We start from the raw sequence: 17,982 nt of genomic DNA on the forward strand, positions 1-17,982 counted from the left end.
AAAAAATGAGTTGTCCATTCAACCTTTTTGTGACACATACAACAAAAATTAATCATAATATAACTTTTTTTATACACATATCATCCGTAAAAATTCTATCGTGAATAACGCTTTATCTAAAGAATGAGATCTTTGATGGAATTTTTGACTCCCAAAATTTTTCCTAACAAATATTATATGAAATCGTCTTAGCGACAACTTATAGCAATGCTTGAAATGTAAACTATTCATATTTTGTCAACGCATAATGTCTTGTTCAGACAGGGATACTTGTTTACGTCATATCAAAAGTAAAACTCTATTATAGGACGAAGTCTTCATAATATTTAATCTTCTTCTATATCTAATTTGGTAAGCAAAATTACTAGACGGATGATCAAACATGTTCTTGACTTTGACATTTCTACATATAAAATGAAAGTAAACTTATGATATGCCGTAGCTAGACATTTGACACTACACCAAATATCGTCATAAAATCTAATCGAAGAACCATCCCCATAATGAATCTAGACTGCTCATGAATTTTATCTTATATAAAATAATTTTCCCTCCAAATTCTACGCCCCACTGGATAATTAAACAGTTTGGTGAACTAACCAGACCAATCATGAGCATACTCACATCTGATTATCGATGCCCACATATTATTTGGCTCTGTTGCAAATCTAATACACCATTTTGATAGAAGAACGTTATTAAAATAAACAAGATCTTGAATATTTAGACCTCCTTCATCTTTAAAACAATTAACATTATCACAACTAATTAGATGACAAAACAATTAGTTATAAAATCCTCATAAAAGTTTATATCTCTCCATTTTTACCGCCACACTCTTAGGAAGTGAGTAAATACATTATATATATATGAAGAGTATGAATATACAATGATAAAATAAAAATAAAAATTAAAAATAAAAATATTTTGATATTTAATTAATAAATTAAGTGACGCAATAGAGGGTAAAATGATGTTTTTTTGAATTTAAACTAAGCGATCATGGGGTAGAAGAAAAACTTATCACAATTACAATGATTAGATATTCAACTTACAGACTTAATAAAATTGAAGAATGAGAATCACAAAATGAAAGTATGGTAAATTTTTCTTATCACAATTACAATGATTAAATATTCAACTTAAAGACTTAATAAAATTGAAGAATGAGAATCACAAAATGAAAGGATTGTAAATTGGAATTTATATTTATTTAAAAATGTTTGGAGTGGTGATTCGATTGATCCAAAAATTAGAGTTATGGTAGACTCTTTTTTTTTTTGTGTGAAATAAAATAAAGTAATAGGAAAAAACTAAATAAATATTTATTTGATAGTAAATTATATTGAAAAAATTACGAAGTAATATCATATGCATAATTTATTTTTGTGGGTTTAAGTTCAACCAAGCCCTAAGGTATATATCTATGAGGGTGATTTTGAGTATGTGTGTATATTTTTTTAATAAAAAAATTAATATATAACAATATAATAATTTTATTTTAAAATAGTTAGTATTTTAGTTCATTAATAGTAATTTAGTTAATGTCTGAGATATGATAAAATAGTGTTCGATTATGTTTGAATTAAAAAAATAAAATAGTTATAACAAAATAAAAATCAATAAGAACATACAATATAAACTCTTTAAATTAATAATGTGGGGATATGAGAAATTTATTAATTTAGAGATATTAATTTATCGATAAATTAATAACTATTAATTTAAAGAGTTTTTAACCGATTCAATGTATAATTCATAACCAAACAAAAAAAATAAATTATACCAAACAAAAAAACAAATTAGTGTATGCCTCTTAAAATTACATTGTAACGAACCTTGAGACTCCAAACTTAGAACTATTAATGAATTTTAAAGGAAACCAGACAATTATTGAATCATATTTTAATACAGTGTAATATATATGTTTTCAATTTTTATGAATTTATGATTTTCTTGGGGCCAAAAACTATAAAAAGATATTTAAAAAAAATATTATCTTAGTATTTTATCAAATTTTTAATTTTTTACATTAAGCTTAAGTGAGGACCGAACAAATTTATTATTTTAGAGAATATTAATTTTCGAATAGGAATAAGGAATTGTTTGGTCTAGTAAAAATTATATTAGATATTATGTACATGTAACCGAGATCTTGGTATGGTTGGATAAAAAAAAAATCATATGGGTGAAAACTCTCAGTAAAGTTGATGGATTTGACATAACTTAGTGTCACTATTCTATCCATGAGTTGAACAGATAAAAAAAGTTTTTATTCTTCTATAAAATGAAGTGTAACATTCATCCATTTATTACTGATTTTTTCATGATTCCAACTGCAAATGAATTATTTATGACAATCATCCATAATTACTACCATATTTGCTGTACAGCATTAAATATTATAACTTATATCACATGTATGTTTTGAAACATTGTCACGTTTGAGTAACAATAAATTCTAAAATTCACATTAAAGTCAATGGTAATTAAATTGTGTATGGTAGTTTTTCAACATAATTGATTGTAAGTCAATGATTGTATAAGTATGCTAGTTTTGAAAATAATTGAATGTAAGTCTTACTCTTAATAAATCATAAATATGGTTTTTAAAACAGTAAAATAAATTAATTACTGATTTAGTTTTTATCTTATTGCATAAATCAGCTAATTATAGCGACGGAATTGATTATGGTCGTTAAAACCCATTAGCAGCGTATCCAAAACTGTCTTTAAAAGTTTTATAACAATAAAGCGTCGCTAAATATCCTTTGGCGACATTAAATAAAAAACGTTGTTTAAGATCTTTTGATGTTTTTTTATTTATTTTACCAAAGAATAATTAATCAAGTTATATTTTTTTAAGTCATTAAATCGCTAAATTTATTAATGAATTAAACTTATTTTATTTTTATAAATTTTAAATATAAAAATATTATAATAATTTAATTAATTAAAAACACAAATAATATATTTTTTCAAATATACCTACCAAAAATTCCAAATAATCTAACATTAAACAAACTCTAAAACATTACGTCAACTTAATGTTATTTATTTATAATTTGTTGACTAATTTTATTAATTTGAAATATAAAATAAAATATTCTCAAATAACGAGACAGCTATAAGGGGGTTGTTTGGTCTTTTCTATCTTTTTCTAATAAGTCAAACTATAACCAAATAATTTTATTTTGTTAACAAAAATCCTCCTGTATTAGAAACAAAATTATTATTAGTTACATATAATTTATAATGTAAAAAATTGAGAGGTAGGTAGGAGTCCTAATAAACAAAATCATCATCACCTTCCAATATACAACTTAAGTAATTAATTAGGTACTTTCAATTACAAAAACATAGAAATCATTAACAATCAAACCCCACTCAATAATATTAACAGCTAAAACCGAATTATCTAAATTTAATGACAGTTTATAAATCGCTAAACTAAATCTAACAGTATGTTTGGTTCGACAAACTGACTGATTGATCATAATTAAATTTAAAAAATATGCATAATTGGGTTACAATATCTAAACATTTATCTTAATTATTGAATTTTCAAATCATAAAATTACAGTATACATAATTTGATATTTGTTATTAAGAATAATTTGTAGGTATAATTGTATTATTAAAAACGATTAAAATCAACTAAATCAATCAAATCGGTATTTAACCTACCAAACCAACTAATAAATCGAAATCAATAATTTGATATTTTCTCAAATCGACTTCAACCGTTTCTACAATGAATTTAAACCACTTATAACCCATATCCAGATCCATTTCAAAATATATTATTCTTTTAACTTAGTCAAGGTCAATACTTTTACAGTAATTAATTAGTCCCCCTTGGCCTCTTTTATCATCCCTTAGAACTCAAATTCCAGATTATGACCTTTGATTTGTCTGCATACTCCCTTCTACATCGAACAGAAAAAATAAAAGAAATTAAATTTCCATTTTTTTTGTTTATCTGAGAAGACCCATAACCAAACTTAGGGCACAAACACTATTAAAGTGTTTGTTTGATTATAATTAGTCAAAATAAATTGTTAGAATAGTTTAAACAAATAAGTTACTATATAACCCTAATATTTTTCTTTCTCTATAATAACATACCAAGATAAAATGTAAACTTGTTCGGACTAATTAAATATCATTTCATCACCCTAATTACTTTTTAAATATATCCCCTCTTCTACCCACTTCTTCTAGCCTAGCGGCAACAAGAGGTGAATACCAACCCTAAGCTCCTGGATTCGAGCCCGTCAGACGACAAGTTCTGCGCCGGCCGGTTAAGTGGTTAACCTAAATTATTTAAAAAACTCGAATCCGAATTAACAAACTCTTAAACGTATTTGAGCAATTAACAAATAAATTAGAGATCAAACAAGTTCTAAAACAGCTAAATGAATCTAACCTATAATTTGACTCACGATAATAAGAGAATTAAGCAAAAGTAGAAATGAAACCACACAAGTTGGGAAATATAGACTAGAAACAGTTTAAAGGTGAAGAAATTATGGTTTATCTCCATTATGTATATATAATTACATATCCCAAGACAAGACTGATATGAAAAGTCAAGGTTTTTATATTATTTTTTTCCTTGTTTAATCTCTCATCATCAAGATTGACATCTACCAAATAGTATTATTATTAAGAAGTTGAGTAATTTTTAAGGGTTCACGAAAATGCATGCCCACATGGCGGAAGAGGAAGAAGATGAGGACAAATGAAGTTATTATTATTATAAATAAAAAAGAGATGAATAATTTCCACCCCCACTTTGAATCGACCCCTCTCCTCTCTTCTTCACATCAATCTTCCACTCTTTCTCTCTCTCACACACAAACACACACACACACACTGATCTTTCTCCGGTCACTTCCGATTGAAGTACTTGTTTTCACTGTTGAAACCTTCTGTTCCCCAGCTTTCTGTCCCATCTATCCCGGCCCCAATATTCCCAACATCAATTTATTCATTCATTTTAGTAGTGCTCTTTTCTTTCATCCACTTTATAGCGACGATTTCCATCTAATTCTTAATAACTAATTTAATTAATTCATTATTCCGGTCTTAACAACAATCTTAGTCAATCAAATTAAATAAACCTATCAAGCTAACTACAGGATTAGTTTGATTGACTTTATTATAATACCGTGTTAATGTAATTTAACATATGTATCAAACACATTCAACGTTATTAACATTAATTATTCAAATAAGTTCAATCAAATTAGCTCATAATTGTATGATAATGCAAATTAAAGTCTTTACATGGGTTTTTCAAATAAACCCATGTAAAAGCTTATTCGCTATTGGTTTAGATCTTGTTTAATTTGATCTTTGAGATTTTAGGGTTTTTTAATCAAATAATTTTAAAAAAAAAAATCCAAAGATCAGGCGTGCTCATTATAATTTGTTTGATAATGTGAAGTTTAATGCATTTCAAATGAATTTATTGTTAAGTTTTATTAAATAAAACAACTTATTTATCAAAATCACTGAGAGCTTGTTTGATGTTGGTAATTTGAAGGTTTTGTTTAGGATTTTTGTCTAAATGTTTTGTTTGATGAAAAAAGTAAGATATTAAAGTTTTTTTAATTAGTTGAATTACTATAATTCTCTTTTTGTATTTAAAATTTAAATTTTATAAAAGTAAAGTAGATATTTTTTTTCATAATTAAAGTGATAATAATTTGAAACAGAAGTTTTAGAAGAAACCCTTATCAGGAAAGATCCATTTGATTCATATATATTATTATAGAAATTTAGAATAATATCTCTCTCTCTATCTTTAATTTACATTCATACTCTTCCTTTCTGTAAAGTCGGTAAATAACAGGAAAAGAACATGCATGTAGCATCACTATACAGTAAATATATAATTTAGGGCTTTCAATTATTACATGCACAAGAATCCATATTTTACGAGGACAGAGATCAGTACAAAAAATTAAAAATTTGCTGTTAGAATAATTAATATGCAATTTGACCAATATCTTCTTTAATTCATTTATGATAAAAAAATATATTTATTCATATAATCCTTTTGATGTACTATGAGAAGTTGGTCAAATTGCATTTAAATTGTTCTAATAGCAATTTAATTTCTTACCACAATAACACATACTCTTAAAAAGAGTTAAAAAGAGATAAGATAATAAGAACTCTCCATGCCATGCCATGCCATGAACTTGAATGGAATCATTATAACCCACAATTAATAAAACTCCACTAACTAATATTATCAAACCATCCCTTTTTTCACCATTAGGGTTTTAGTTTAAATCTCCGAAGAAGAAGCAATTATAAGTCGCGTTCATCACGATCCTCCTTTGCCTTCTCCTCCTTGAAACGATGCGGTGCTTTTATTGTTGTTTCCACTATTATTTTCGGTCCAATCGAACATGTTGAAATGATCCAACATGTTACCTTTGTTACCTCCGCTGCCTCGTTCTTGATCAAACCCTTGGCTAAACAACATGCTTAGCGAGTCCCCCTCTATCTCTCCCAAATCCGCGAACAAATCATCGCAATGGCTGGATTCGTGTAAATTTGGCTTATAAGTACTATGGAGATCGAAGCCATCTGATCCAAAAACATCACCACAACCATCCATATCCATTTGTTCATCCATTTCCTCCTTCACAAGAGAACTATCAAACAATGGATTCTCTGAAATATTAGGTCTCTCCTTCTCCTCTTCTAATTCCTTCGCCTTATTAGCTTGAGAACCGGCATTCGAGGATTTTGATCCGGATCCAACCTTGTTGGGTTGGGCACGTGTCGACCCAGCAAGTGCGTTTCTTTGAGTAGGCCATGGATGGTTGTGCTCAGAGGTATAGGTAATGACCAACATGTTTGGATCGGTTCGGCTACGCTCCACTTGTTTCCTAGCCGAACAACCCTTAGAGCTGCTGCATCTATAATAACCCCTGCATGTGCAAAAAATAATATATTCAATTTTGCATGTGTATTTTACAATAATTAACACAAAAACATGTTACAACTTTATATGAAATAAATCATTTTACATACTATGGGACTGTTTGATTATTAATTACTCACCATTGTACAAATTACAGCAAATAACCTAATATATATGTACTTCTTGGAAATCATGTCATAATGACAATTTTGTTGTTGTTTTCACATATTGAATCAGAATATGCATGGGTTCAATCTCAACCTAGCTCATGAAATCATCGAATTAACCGGTTGTGAATGAAATTATGAATGTATATATATACCTAATTAATTAACTAAGTTTTCTCGACTTAGACACATATAAAATGTCATGACCATGTCTTGTTTGTCTTTATAAGGTAAAACTATTTCATCATGTAAATATGCAATTGGGATTTGATTGGTTTTACATCTTTTTTTCTTCTATCTACAAGAGACAAGTAAACTTACAAAAAAGGAAGAACTATGATTACCTTGGATATGGAGAACCTTTGATTGGTTTCTGACCATATTTCCTCCATGCCCATAGATCAGAAGGAACAACTTCTCCACTCGGCCTACTATTGGCTGGTGTTGGTGCCGGTATGCACACCACCTTCTTCGCTTGACTCTTCCTGCCACGGGACATTGTCGGTCAGTTTTCAAAAAATACACATCAACTTAACAATTAACATCCAACATTTTCAAATTAAAGCTAGCAAGCCTTTTAATTATGCATGTAACCATCCCAAACCCTAGCCAATAGTGTCTTTCTCTTAGTTCTTCAAGTGTTTGGAGACATAAATTGTATAATTAACACAAGATCAACCAAATGAAGGCTTAGATAATCAATTGGATCTCAATTAGGTAATAGATCAAGCTAATTGCTTAAATTTAAACCTTTTTTTTTCTTTGCCTGAAATGTTCTTGACAGATGGATCTCATCCTAATTGTAAATTTAAGTTAACATGAAATAATACACAATCTAGATCAATTGAGTTAAAATTTGTTCTAGATTGACTTTCAAAGAAAAAATTGATTTTTTTAATTTAAATATAGATTTCATAAACATGATAATGAAGAAAAATTGTGCTGAATGAGAAGTTTATGAAAATGAGATAGATTAGTTAAATAAATAAAATAAAAATAAAAAAATGAAGCAATTAATATTTTTTCAGTGTTTCTCTCTCTTATTACTCACCGTCTCTTGATCCCCGCATTTCGCGGAGACGAGATCTGAACCCCAACTCCGTTATCCACCAAACTACCACCACCGCCTTTCATTACGTCACTCGTCGCCAGCAAACTCGCCGGCGGCGGCGCCACCACCTTCAGTAACCCAACCGCCGTCGCCTGAGATTCACAAGGCGAATTAACAGATAGGTTCTGATTCGGCGAGATCTGAAGCATCCTCGAAAATATATTATTATTATTATTAGAAACCGGCCTCAACCCACCGCCGAGAAACCCTGGAGTAGCCGTGAAGAAGGAGGCAGCTGCGGCGGCGGCGGTTGACGAAGTAGTAGTGGTGGAAAGATGATCATGATCGTTGAATACATCGTTGAAAAGGGGATGCCTTAAATTACTACTAAAGGGATCTCCAAAGTCTTCAATAGTTGAGGATTGGAAATCGTTGACTGTGATATCGGGTTGAAACTGATGCCAGTCGTCGGAAAAGGGTAGTCCAGCTCCGGCGGCTGCGCCGCCGCTAGCTCTGACGATGTCTGCTAAATCACCTTGGTTAAAATTTTCCATCATGTCGGCAAAAGAGCTACAGAGCATGGTTTATCATTCCTTAATTTATATGTATGGTAATTAGGTATGGTTTAGACCGAACAGACGTGAAGAAGAAGAAGATGATGATCTTGATTCTTGAGAGATATGGAATTGGAATTTTAATAATAATAAGAAAGGAAAGGAAAGGAAAAGGGAAAAACAATCTGAATGTTTTTGCTCTCTCTCTAAAGAAGAAGAAGATGAGTTTTAGGAGAGAGATGAAAATGGTGGAAATGGCATCGGGAGGAGAGAGAGAGGTTCATTCTTTATGGGGGTTTTCTTTCTCGCACACATAATACACACAGTAAGGGTAAATATGGTTTCATTTCAGAGAAAGAGACGCTGACTTTTCATTATTATTATTATTATTATAATTAATTAATTAATTGTATTTTCTTTTTCTTATGGCGCCGTAATTTTATTTTATTAATCGAATGCGTATGTTTTTCAACTTCATAAATCAAGTCTCAATATATAAACTTAAAATTAAAAAAAAAACAACAAAAAAAAACATAACAAAATGGTGTAAACTCTTACAATTTAGAATGAAAAGAAAATGTAAGATTAGTTCATCTATATGAGAGTAATAACTTATTTTTAAATTTATAATTATAATTTTACTTTATTATTAAAATCATATAAAATCTTAGAATTACAAAAGTTTAACTAATTTTTGAATTTATTTAATTCTTTGGTTTTTTTAGAATTATAAAATAGTAATTTTTTATTAATTAACTCCATATTCTAACTAACTTAATTTTACGTGTAATTTACCAACTATTATATACAACAGATAAAATTAATATTTTATATGAATATTAAGGGGTAATCTCAATTAGATGTGAAATCATAAATTTGTACTTATGTTATAGTTAAAAGTGATGACTATTATATAAAATATTAAGTTGTTAGGTACAAAAATGTAATTAATTAAGTTGGATGACAAACTTGTTTACTTTGATTGAACTGATTTTTTTTTAAGATAAATTAAACAAATATATATAATATCATTTTAATTTGTATATATATATATATAATTTATATAGACCAATCATATATTATTTTTACTAGTTAATATATCAAGGTACTTTTTTTTTTTTACAATTGATAAAAAAAAACTCAAAATAATCTTCAATTCACAAGTAACAGTAAAATCAATTCATCCCTTTCCAATCATGAACCATGCATATGCAACAAAACTTCAGACAAAGATCAATCTTCTTAAACTAAACATTTTTGTCTTCTTAAATTAAACTTGTGTCCACCTTTAATTTTAGCTTCGGCGAGTTTGTTTTGTAATGCGATGATTCTTGATTCGATCTTAGTGACTAAGAGTAGCTAAACGTCAATAAATGACTAATATAGATATTTGTAATCATTTAATTTTATACAACTAATTGAATTTGAAGAGGATAAGGAATGAATGGTATTTTAAAAAATTGTATTGACAAAATTGAAAGGGAATGGAGATATAGAAAGCACCTCGACTAGGGTTGTAACAATGTATTTAATAGTACGGATCAGTTTGAATTCATAAAAAAAATTAAAATTAACTTATAGCTCATGTTCAATCTTTATATTAAAATAACTTGCAATAATTTATTTGATTAATAGACAAATTCAACTTGTAACTCTTCAAGGAACAGTGAATTAAATAATTTTAAAGAATGTATATTAAATAAGACTATAGTATTGTAGAGGTTTGGAGCTAGTGTGATCTTAGATTAATTGGATAAAATTTTATTTGATGTTTAGTTTTAAAAATTGGTTTATTTAGCAATCAAAATAATATGTCTTAATTAAAAATTAATTCAAGATAACCTTTTGTGTTAATTTGTGGTTGGTTATTTTATTAATTATTTGTTAAAACCAAAACTAGAACAAGGGTTCAAATCTTGTTTTTTATCTTTAAAATAGTGGAGATCTTATCTTCATTTTCACTCCTAACAAACACAATGAAATTGAGTTCTTACAAATTAACTTGTTTTTATAATAAAAAATTGAAAAAAATGGGTGTTCATTGGAATAATGAATTATTTAACAAATAATTAATAAAAAAAAAGCTGTAAATTAACTAGTCAAAATCTTACCTAAAATCCAATAATATATAGAGTTATATTTATCAACATTATCATTAACATCAATTAGTCCATTTCATACAACTGTTTCCGTTATTCTAACTCCGTTTTAAATCATATTTTTGTTCTCTCTCCTATTATTATTAATAAATAATAATAATTTTGTTTTAAAAATAACTTTTTGTTTTTTCTCAAGGAAAGGACACATCATCACCCATACATGGTTCAGATTAAGGAAATTTTATTCATACGGAAATAAGCCACGTGGAGTTATTATTAATAAGATATATGAGAAAAATTTATAAATAGGACCTTAAACTATTTGCCACTTATAAAGTATTACATAAACTTTATTTTACTTTATTTTTATATTAAAATAATGTAAACATAATTGGGATCAGTTCGATTCATTTACACGCTGCTACATACTTTTTTTTTATTTCTTCTTAATCTTGAATACCCTTATTTAGAATCATTCAACCTCTTCTTTAAAATAAATAAATAATTATTCACTTATAAATGTATTAACCACCTAATCTTTATTATTTTTTTTATAATTTTAACCATATATATATTAACTAATTCATCTATATTAGTCGAGATAAGTCTCTCATATGAACCGTCTCATTCCAAAATTTCTAGCAGCTACCAATAACATGGACATCACACAATATTGAATCCGTCATATTTTAAAAAGTTAAAAAAAAATCTAAATACTACCATTGTCAATATAAAAGTAGGTGAGTCGTCGATTTCACCACCTAATGATACAAACGAAACGACATTTTAAAGAAAAATTCATTATAAATAGTGCTTTGAACGAAATATCAGATAGAATCTTTGACTCTCAAACATTCTCTAACAAAAATAATATGGAATAATCTTAACGGACAAATTGTAACATTGCTCATTTTCTTTTAGACGTGAATATATGACTTTGTTCTTGTCGCCCACAAAAAAATAATTGGTAACTCCCAGAACTAATCACATTCTTAATCTAATTATAAAAATCTGGTTTAAATTATGAAAGAATCAGTCCACATACCATCGAAATTACCCAACGAAAGTTGTCCTCCAAATTTTAACTAAACGTTAATCGAGTATCTATTCAAATTAACGTATATTTTTTATTACATGTTTTTGTTCAATGACACAAATTCTCACTATATGCCCTGTACAATTAAGAGTCTCACAACCATATAATTATCAATTAAATATATTCCTTATCATTCATCTTCGAGACACGTTTCTCTCTTGCATATAATTATGCGTTAGATCGTTTTTCTTTTTATCAATATATCTTGATTTTTATTATAAAGCACACAAAAAAAATATTTTTAAAAACTTTAAAATAAAAATATATTATATAGTTGCATATTGGTATTTTATCAAATTTCAATTGACCTTTCAATTTGTTTGTGAGATATTTTACTTAATATAGTGATGGTAAAATCTTGATTTTTAATATATTTCTTAACAAAATAAAAATAAAAATAAAAATAATTAATATTTTTTACAGTAAATATAATAAATAAATGAAAGGCGGCATGCAGCCGCATTTCTCGGCATTTTTTTTCATGCCTAATCGGTCCTCTTTGGATGGCCCCCCGGGTTTGTTTGGACTTTCACTATGTGAAATTATATTTTTATATTTTTTTCTTTTTTTTAAAAGTAAATTATGCAATATATATATATATATGTATTTAAGTTGAGATATTTTGAAAAAGATTCTCGTTCAATTTAAGAACAAATAATTGAAGCTCGTTTCTTTTTTTTTATGATAAAAAATAAATTATTTGGACCTGAAACTAGTTTATATTCAAATTGGTTCATGAACTTGCTATTAATAATCAAAACGACACTTTCACTTATATCATTTTATTATTTGAAACAAATTACTAATATTTAATCTTATTAGTTTGGTTACAAGGTTACTACAATTTTGTAGACGAGTTTCAACCAAATTTTTATTTATTTATTAAATATATTTAAGAAGGTTATCATATTTAAATCAAATATTGGAATGAAATATAAAAAAAAAAACAGTGTGTTTAAATAAATTTATAAATATTGTTTTGTTTCAAATCTAAATAAATGTAACTGATCAGAATTAAGGTGCTTGTAAATTAACTATTAAACAATCAACCTTTTAATCATAAAAAAAAATATAATTTGTATAAACGAGTCAAAACAAACAAGTCCATAAATGATGATGAAAGAGGATCTCTATTGCTTACGTCATTTCTTTTAAATGTATAATTAGCTGTTTCTAAATGAGTCATTATCCCTTAAATATCACTAATTCATTATTTAATTATAATTTAATTGAAAATGTTAGCTAGTGAAATTTAAAATAAGATTTTATTTTTCATTTATATTTGATAAATAAAAATTAATTACAGAAAAAACTGGTTATACGTACATATCATCATATTTAAAATTAATATTTTTAAAAAATGATTATTGGTCCAAGATTTTCAAGAGAGAAATTACCTTTACACATGAATTCTCGAATTTTCAGATTATAAATATTTTTTAACGATATACTTTGATTATTAAATATTTTTTTAATTTATTTCTAACTAAATAGTTCAATAAAAAAAGTTTATGAACATTGTTATGTTTTATAAATCTCAATTTATTAGTTGTTCGATCAATGTCTTCCCATAGGACTTACAGTTTCTGATATAACCTATTGAATTTTTGTCAAATTTTAAAAACTACACCTATGACAACATTTGTTTTACCCTGAAATAAAATTAATTAAGAGAACCAAATTTTATAATTCTATTCTCGTTCATAACGCTTTATATTGAATTGAGACAAGTTTATTAGTTTTTTATAAGAATTACAAAAATTAAAAAAATCTATTGAATAAGAGTTAATTAAGTGTGAGGCTGCAGCTTGAACGTGCAACTTTGTTAGAATTTTTTTGCCACAACTTGCACACATGTCTATGGCCAACCAATACATCTGTTATTTCACTTTTAAATAAATAAATAAATATAATAAAATTAAAATTAATTATATCTTGTCCATGATTAATATATATAACAGATCAAATTATATAATTTAATAGAAAACAAATCCAGGATTTGTTATTAATTTAACATGTAATTAGTTAAAAGAGGAAGAGTTAATGATGCACGAGCAGTCATTAATGCCCCAATTAAGCAACTTGTCTTTTATTCAAATTATAATCATCAGTCTACTGTAGCCAACTCACTTCTATTTAATTTTACAATATCTTTTAAATTCTCAATTTTTATATTTCTAAATAATATTGTTACAAATGATTTAAGTTGCTCCCGACTCGTTCGGTCTAAACTCGGCTTGAGTTTGAGTCGAGCTCATATATTAATTTCGATGGTTTATCGAGCTTTTTCGAACCTGATTATTTTAATATTAGAACATTAAATTTAAAAAATTCTTCACGTGAAATTTTAATTTTAGTTCAAGTTTTCGAATCGGGCCGATCAAACTTTTAGTTAAAAAGTCGAGTCGGTCTCGAGGTCAAATTTATAAACTCGTTCGAAGTCGAGTTCAAATATCTAATAAATACTTAATTTAATCTAGCCCGCTCGACTAACTCACATTTTACACAAATTATTGCTTATATTCTTTTTTTAGTTTTATGTATGCCATATTTAACAAATAAAAAAATCTATATGATTTGTTTTTTATTTTTATGGTATACATTTTCTTGATAGTGATGCATATATAAATTTTGAATTAAGTTAAATAAATAATACTTAACTGGATAAAATAAAACTAAGTTAGAATGATGCTCTTGCTTAAATTACTGTGATGCCATTTTGAATAAAATAAATCAAACATTCGCAAAACGTTATCCAACTGTGCTTGTACAGTTATATTAATTAATTTCTCCATTTCCATCCTTTTCTTTTTATTATATATAATATAAGATTGAGAAGATAATTTATAATTAAATAGACAACAAGTTGTCGGGTTTATTTTCTTTATTTTTATTGAAGAGACAAGTTTTCATTTAATTTTTAACAGAATTTTGAGGTGATGTTTCATGTTGACTGGTTCACACACATTAATTAATGAATAATTATCAATTCAACTTGGTGTGTTTTGTTCATACCCATATTTTTCGGGTGATAAATTGATAATGATATCCTTCTTATGGGGTCGGTGAACTATATTTGATGTATGATATAATCATAAGTACAAATAATATAAAAATGTACAAGAGTTTAATTAATGTTTCAATTAATAAAAGTAACATAACTTAATTATCTTTTATATAAATTTAATAACTATAAGTGAAAGATTCAAATTTTGTTTTTTTATTTAAGTGACCATAGGTTACATTACACTAGGGTGTCCCTCAATCCAACCTTAAGGATCTCTTCCAATATTGATGTATATATCCACTCCTAGATTTCCACTTTAGAGCATGTGAGAAATTCTCATGGAGGTATGCCCTAATATCGATTATATATATTCGCAAGAGTTTGCAACTATAGGTTCATTTCAAACTCATTCTTAAAACCATTCCGTGACAAATAGGGTTCCTTATAAAGATTTATAAAATCAACTTCTTACTTCACATTTCATATCTTGACATGTAAGTTATAATTTTAACAAATTGACTATGAAGGGCCAAAATAACCTATGTCACTTTGACAATGGTTGGCCAAACACGAGGTCTCGATCGAGGAAGTCCTTGGCTTCGTCTAAATGGGTGTTGTTCCCTCCTAACTTTTTGTATGTTCTTAATATTTTTGATTTTGATAAGATGACCTAATAAGGTCTTAGCTTCCCCTTACTAATAATTATAATAAACTTAATGAGGAATTAGCTAATTAGAAACATATATTAATACATGTGTTGGGATAATGAATGACAAATATAAGCTTTTTAAAGACTTAAAAAGCAAAGGTTTAATTAATTTAATGGCCATTCAATTTTCCAAAAGTTATTTTAATACAAAACCGTCACTAAACATGCCTTCCGTCTCACAAGACAAAAAAGCTTAATTTGATAGGGTCATATTCGGTGTGACTTTTTCAAACAAAATTTAATTAATATATTTAAATTAATTATTAATTTGGTCACGTATACGTGTTATTTATGGGCCAATAGTAATGTAATAAGGATGACAATAATGCAATATGAACATTATAATTAATTTATTTAATTTTTGATATATGCGTGGCCAATTATCATTGTGAGAGCCACCGACCCTATTGATGTGACATTTTCAGAATCCTTGTTGGTTGTTGTTCAAAATTATAAACAAACAAAATCTCTATTCTCTAATACAAAAACATATTTTCTTTATGTTTATAAAATTTCTAATTTCATTTACTATTTAATAATATGCATCAATTTATTATATTTATTATTAACCAAGTATGTAACTTCTTGTAATGATACATGAAAGTTCAATTGAGATCCTTTAATACAATCTCCTCTTTAACAAAATAAAAATTATATCACATGAACTTTCATAAATGAAAACATTCCTTTGGAAGGTGTGTAAAATTATTTTTTTACTACTAAATAATAATAATAATAATAATAATAATAATTATAAATGGAAGATTAAACTTAAATTAAACAATTGAGAATTACTAGTTTTTGTTTTTATTTTTATAAAAGATGAAGTGTTATTATGTCTAAAATTAATATTTGTACATTTAACATTAATTGACAAATTATTCCTACTTAAAAATATTTTAAATTAAAATATATGTCATGATGGTAATGGTGGTGTTAACTTCCTAATTTTTTATTTTTTTTTAAAAAGGCATAATTGAGTGTTTATTGTATATTAATTAAAGTGAGTTTATAATATTTAAAATTATTTAAAAAAAAAATAATATATAACGAAATATGTCATACTTAGGGGTGTTCAATATTTGGTCTGAACCGAATATCCGACCGAATTCGAATTCACCGAATTTGAATAAACCGAATTCGAAATACATTTTTGGTTTTCGAATCGAATTTTAAACCGATTCGAATTCAAATACGGTTTTCGGTTTGGTTTTCGAGTTTAGGTTTCAACTCGAAAACCAAACCGAAAACCGAATTCATTTTTATTATTTATTTTTATTATATATTATATAACTTATTACATATTTATATTAAATTATCATAGACCTCCTACTAGATCCCTACATTAAATCCATAATCCCTAATTCATTTTCCCACATTAAATCCATAATCCCTAATTCATTTTCCCATTTCTCTAGTTGTCAACACGTCTCAACCGCCATATATTGTCGTCGACGATACTATTTTACTTTCGTCGATTAATTGTCGAATATATATTAGCGTTAAGCTAAGTTTGCGTGATTTATAGTTTTTTATAATTTAAGTAGATAAGATCTCTTTAACAACTTATTTATTTTGTTAACTCTTTTTAAAAAAATTATCTTATGGGTAGGTGATGTTCTATATTTAGTCTAAACCGAATATCCGACCGAATTCGAACCGAATTCGAATTCACCGAATTCGAATAAACCGAATTCGAATTTATTCAAATCGGTTCGGTTTTCGAATTTGCTTAAAAAATATAAAAATTCGAAGAACCCGAACCGAAAACTCGAATAACCCGAAAACCGAACCGATGAACACCCCTAGTCATACTTCATAAAATTCATAACAAAAAATTAATTTAAAATTCAGTAAAATATACATAAAGTAATTTCAAAATTTTAGTGTAATGCAAAAAGATCTCTTCAAGATTGTACTTTAAGTAATGACTAATTTTACACTAATGATGATTATTTAGTCTCTCAAATTTAAGAATCTCATTTTATTTTTAAATGATATATAATAATCTTATAATTAATTTTAAAAGGTGAAAATGAATATAAAAATGAGAAGAGTCCATTCTTTCTGTCTTTGAATTGAAAAAAAAAAAGATCTATTTTGAGAATAATAAAATAATTGAATAATTCTGACAACACATACCCCACGTTCCTCCTAGCCCTATACTATATAGTCTTGTATCTCACTTCCTTAACCCTAATTAATTACATAAATTATTTTTAATTAAATAATTAAATAATTAAATGTGGGTTTTTAGCAGAAACAAACAAATTACCAGTGGGATTCTCCCACTTAATTTAATCCCATTAATTAATAATAATCACAACCATCCTCTCACCCATGTGAATATTAA

The 17,982-nt window shown here is 26.9% G+C and overlaps 1 protein-coding gene across 1 annotated transcript; it reads right to left on the bottom strand.

The window, feature by feature from the left end:
* Window positions 1-6,340: 6,340 nt before the first annotated feature.
* LOC124912699 (probable WRKY transcription factor 14) lies at window positions 6,341-8,721 on the bottom strand. Its single transcript, XM_047453350.1, has 3 exons — window positions 8,165-8,721; window positions 7,458-7,598; window positions 6,341-6,953 (listed from the first exon to the last, which is right to left on the bottom strand). The coding sequence occupies exons 1-3, from the start codon at window positions 8,719-8,721 to the stop codon at window positions 6,341-6,343; spliced, it is 1,311 nt and encodes a 436-aa protein (XP_047309306.1).
* Between the last annotated feature and the right edge of the window lie 9,261 nt (window positions 8,722-17,982).

This window comes from Impatiens glandulifera, chromosome 8, assembly GCF_907164915.1.
Source record: "Impatiens glandulifera chromosome 8, dImpGla2.1, whole genome shotgun sequence".
NCBI classification, from domain to species: domain Eukaryota; kingdom Viridiplantae; phylum Streptophyta; class Magnoliopsida; order Ericales; family Balsaminaceae; genus Impatiens; species Impatiens glandulifera.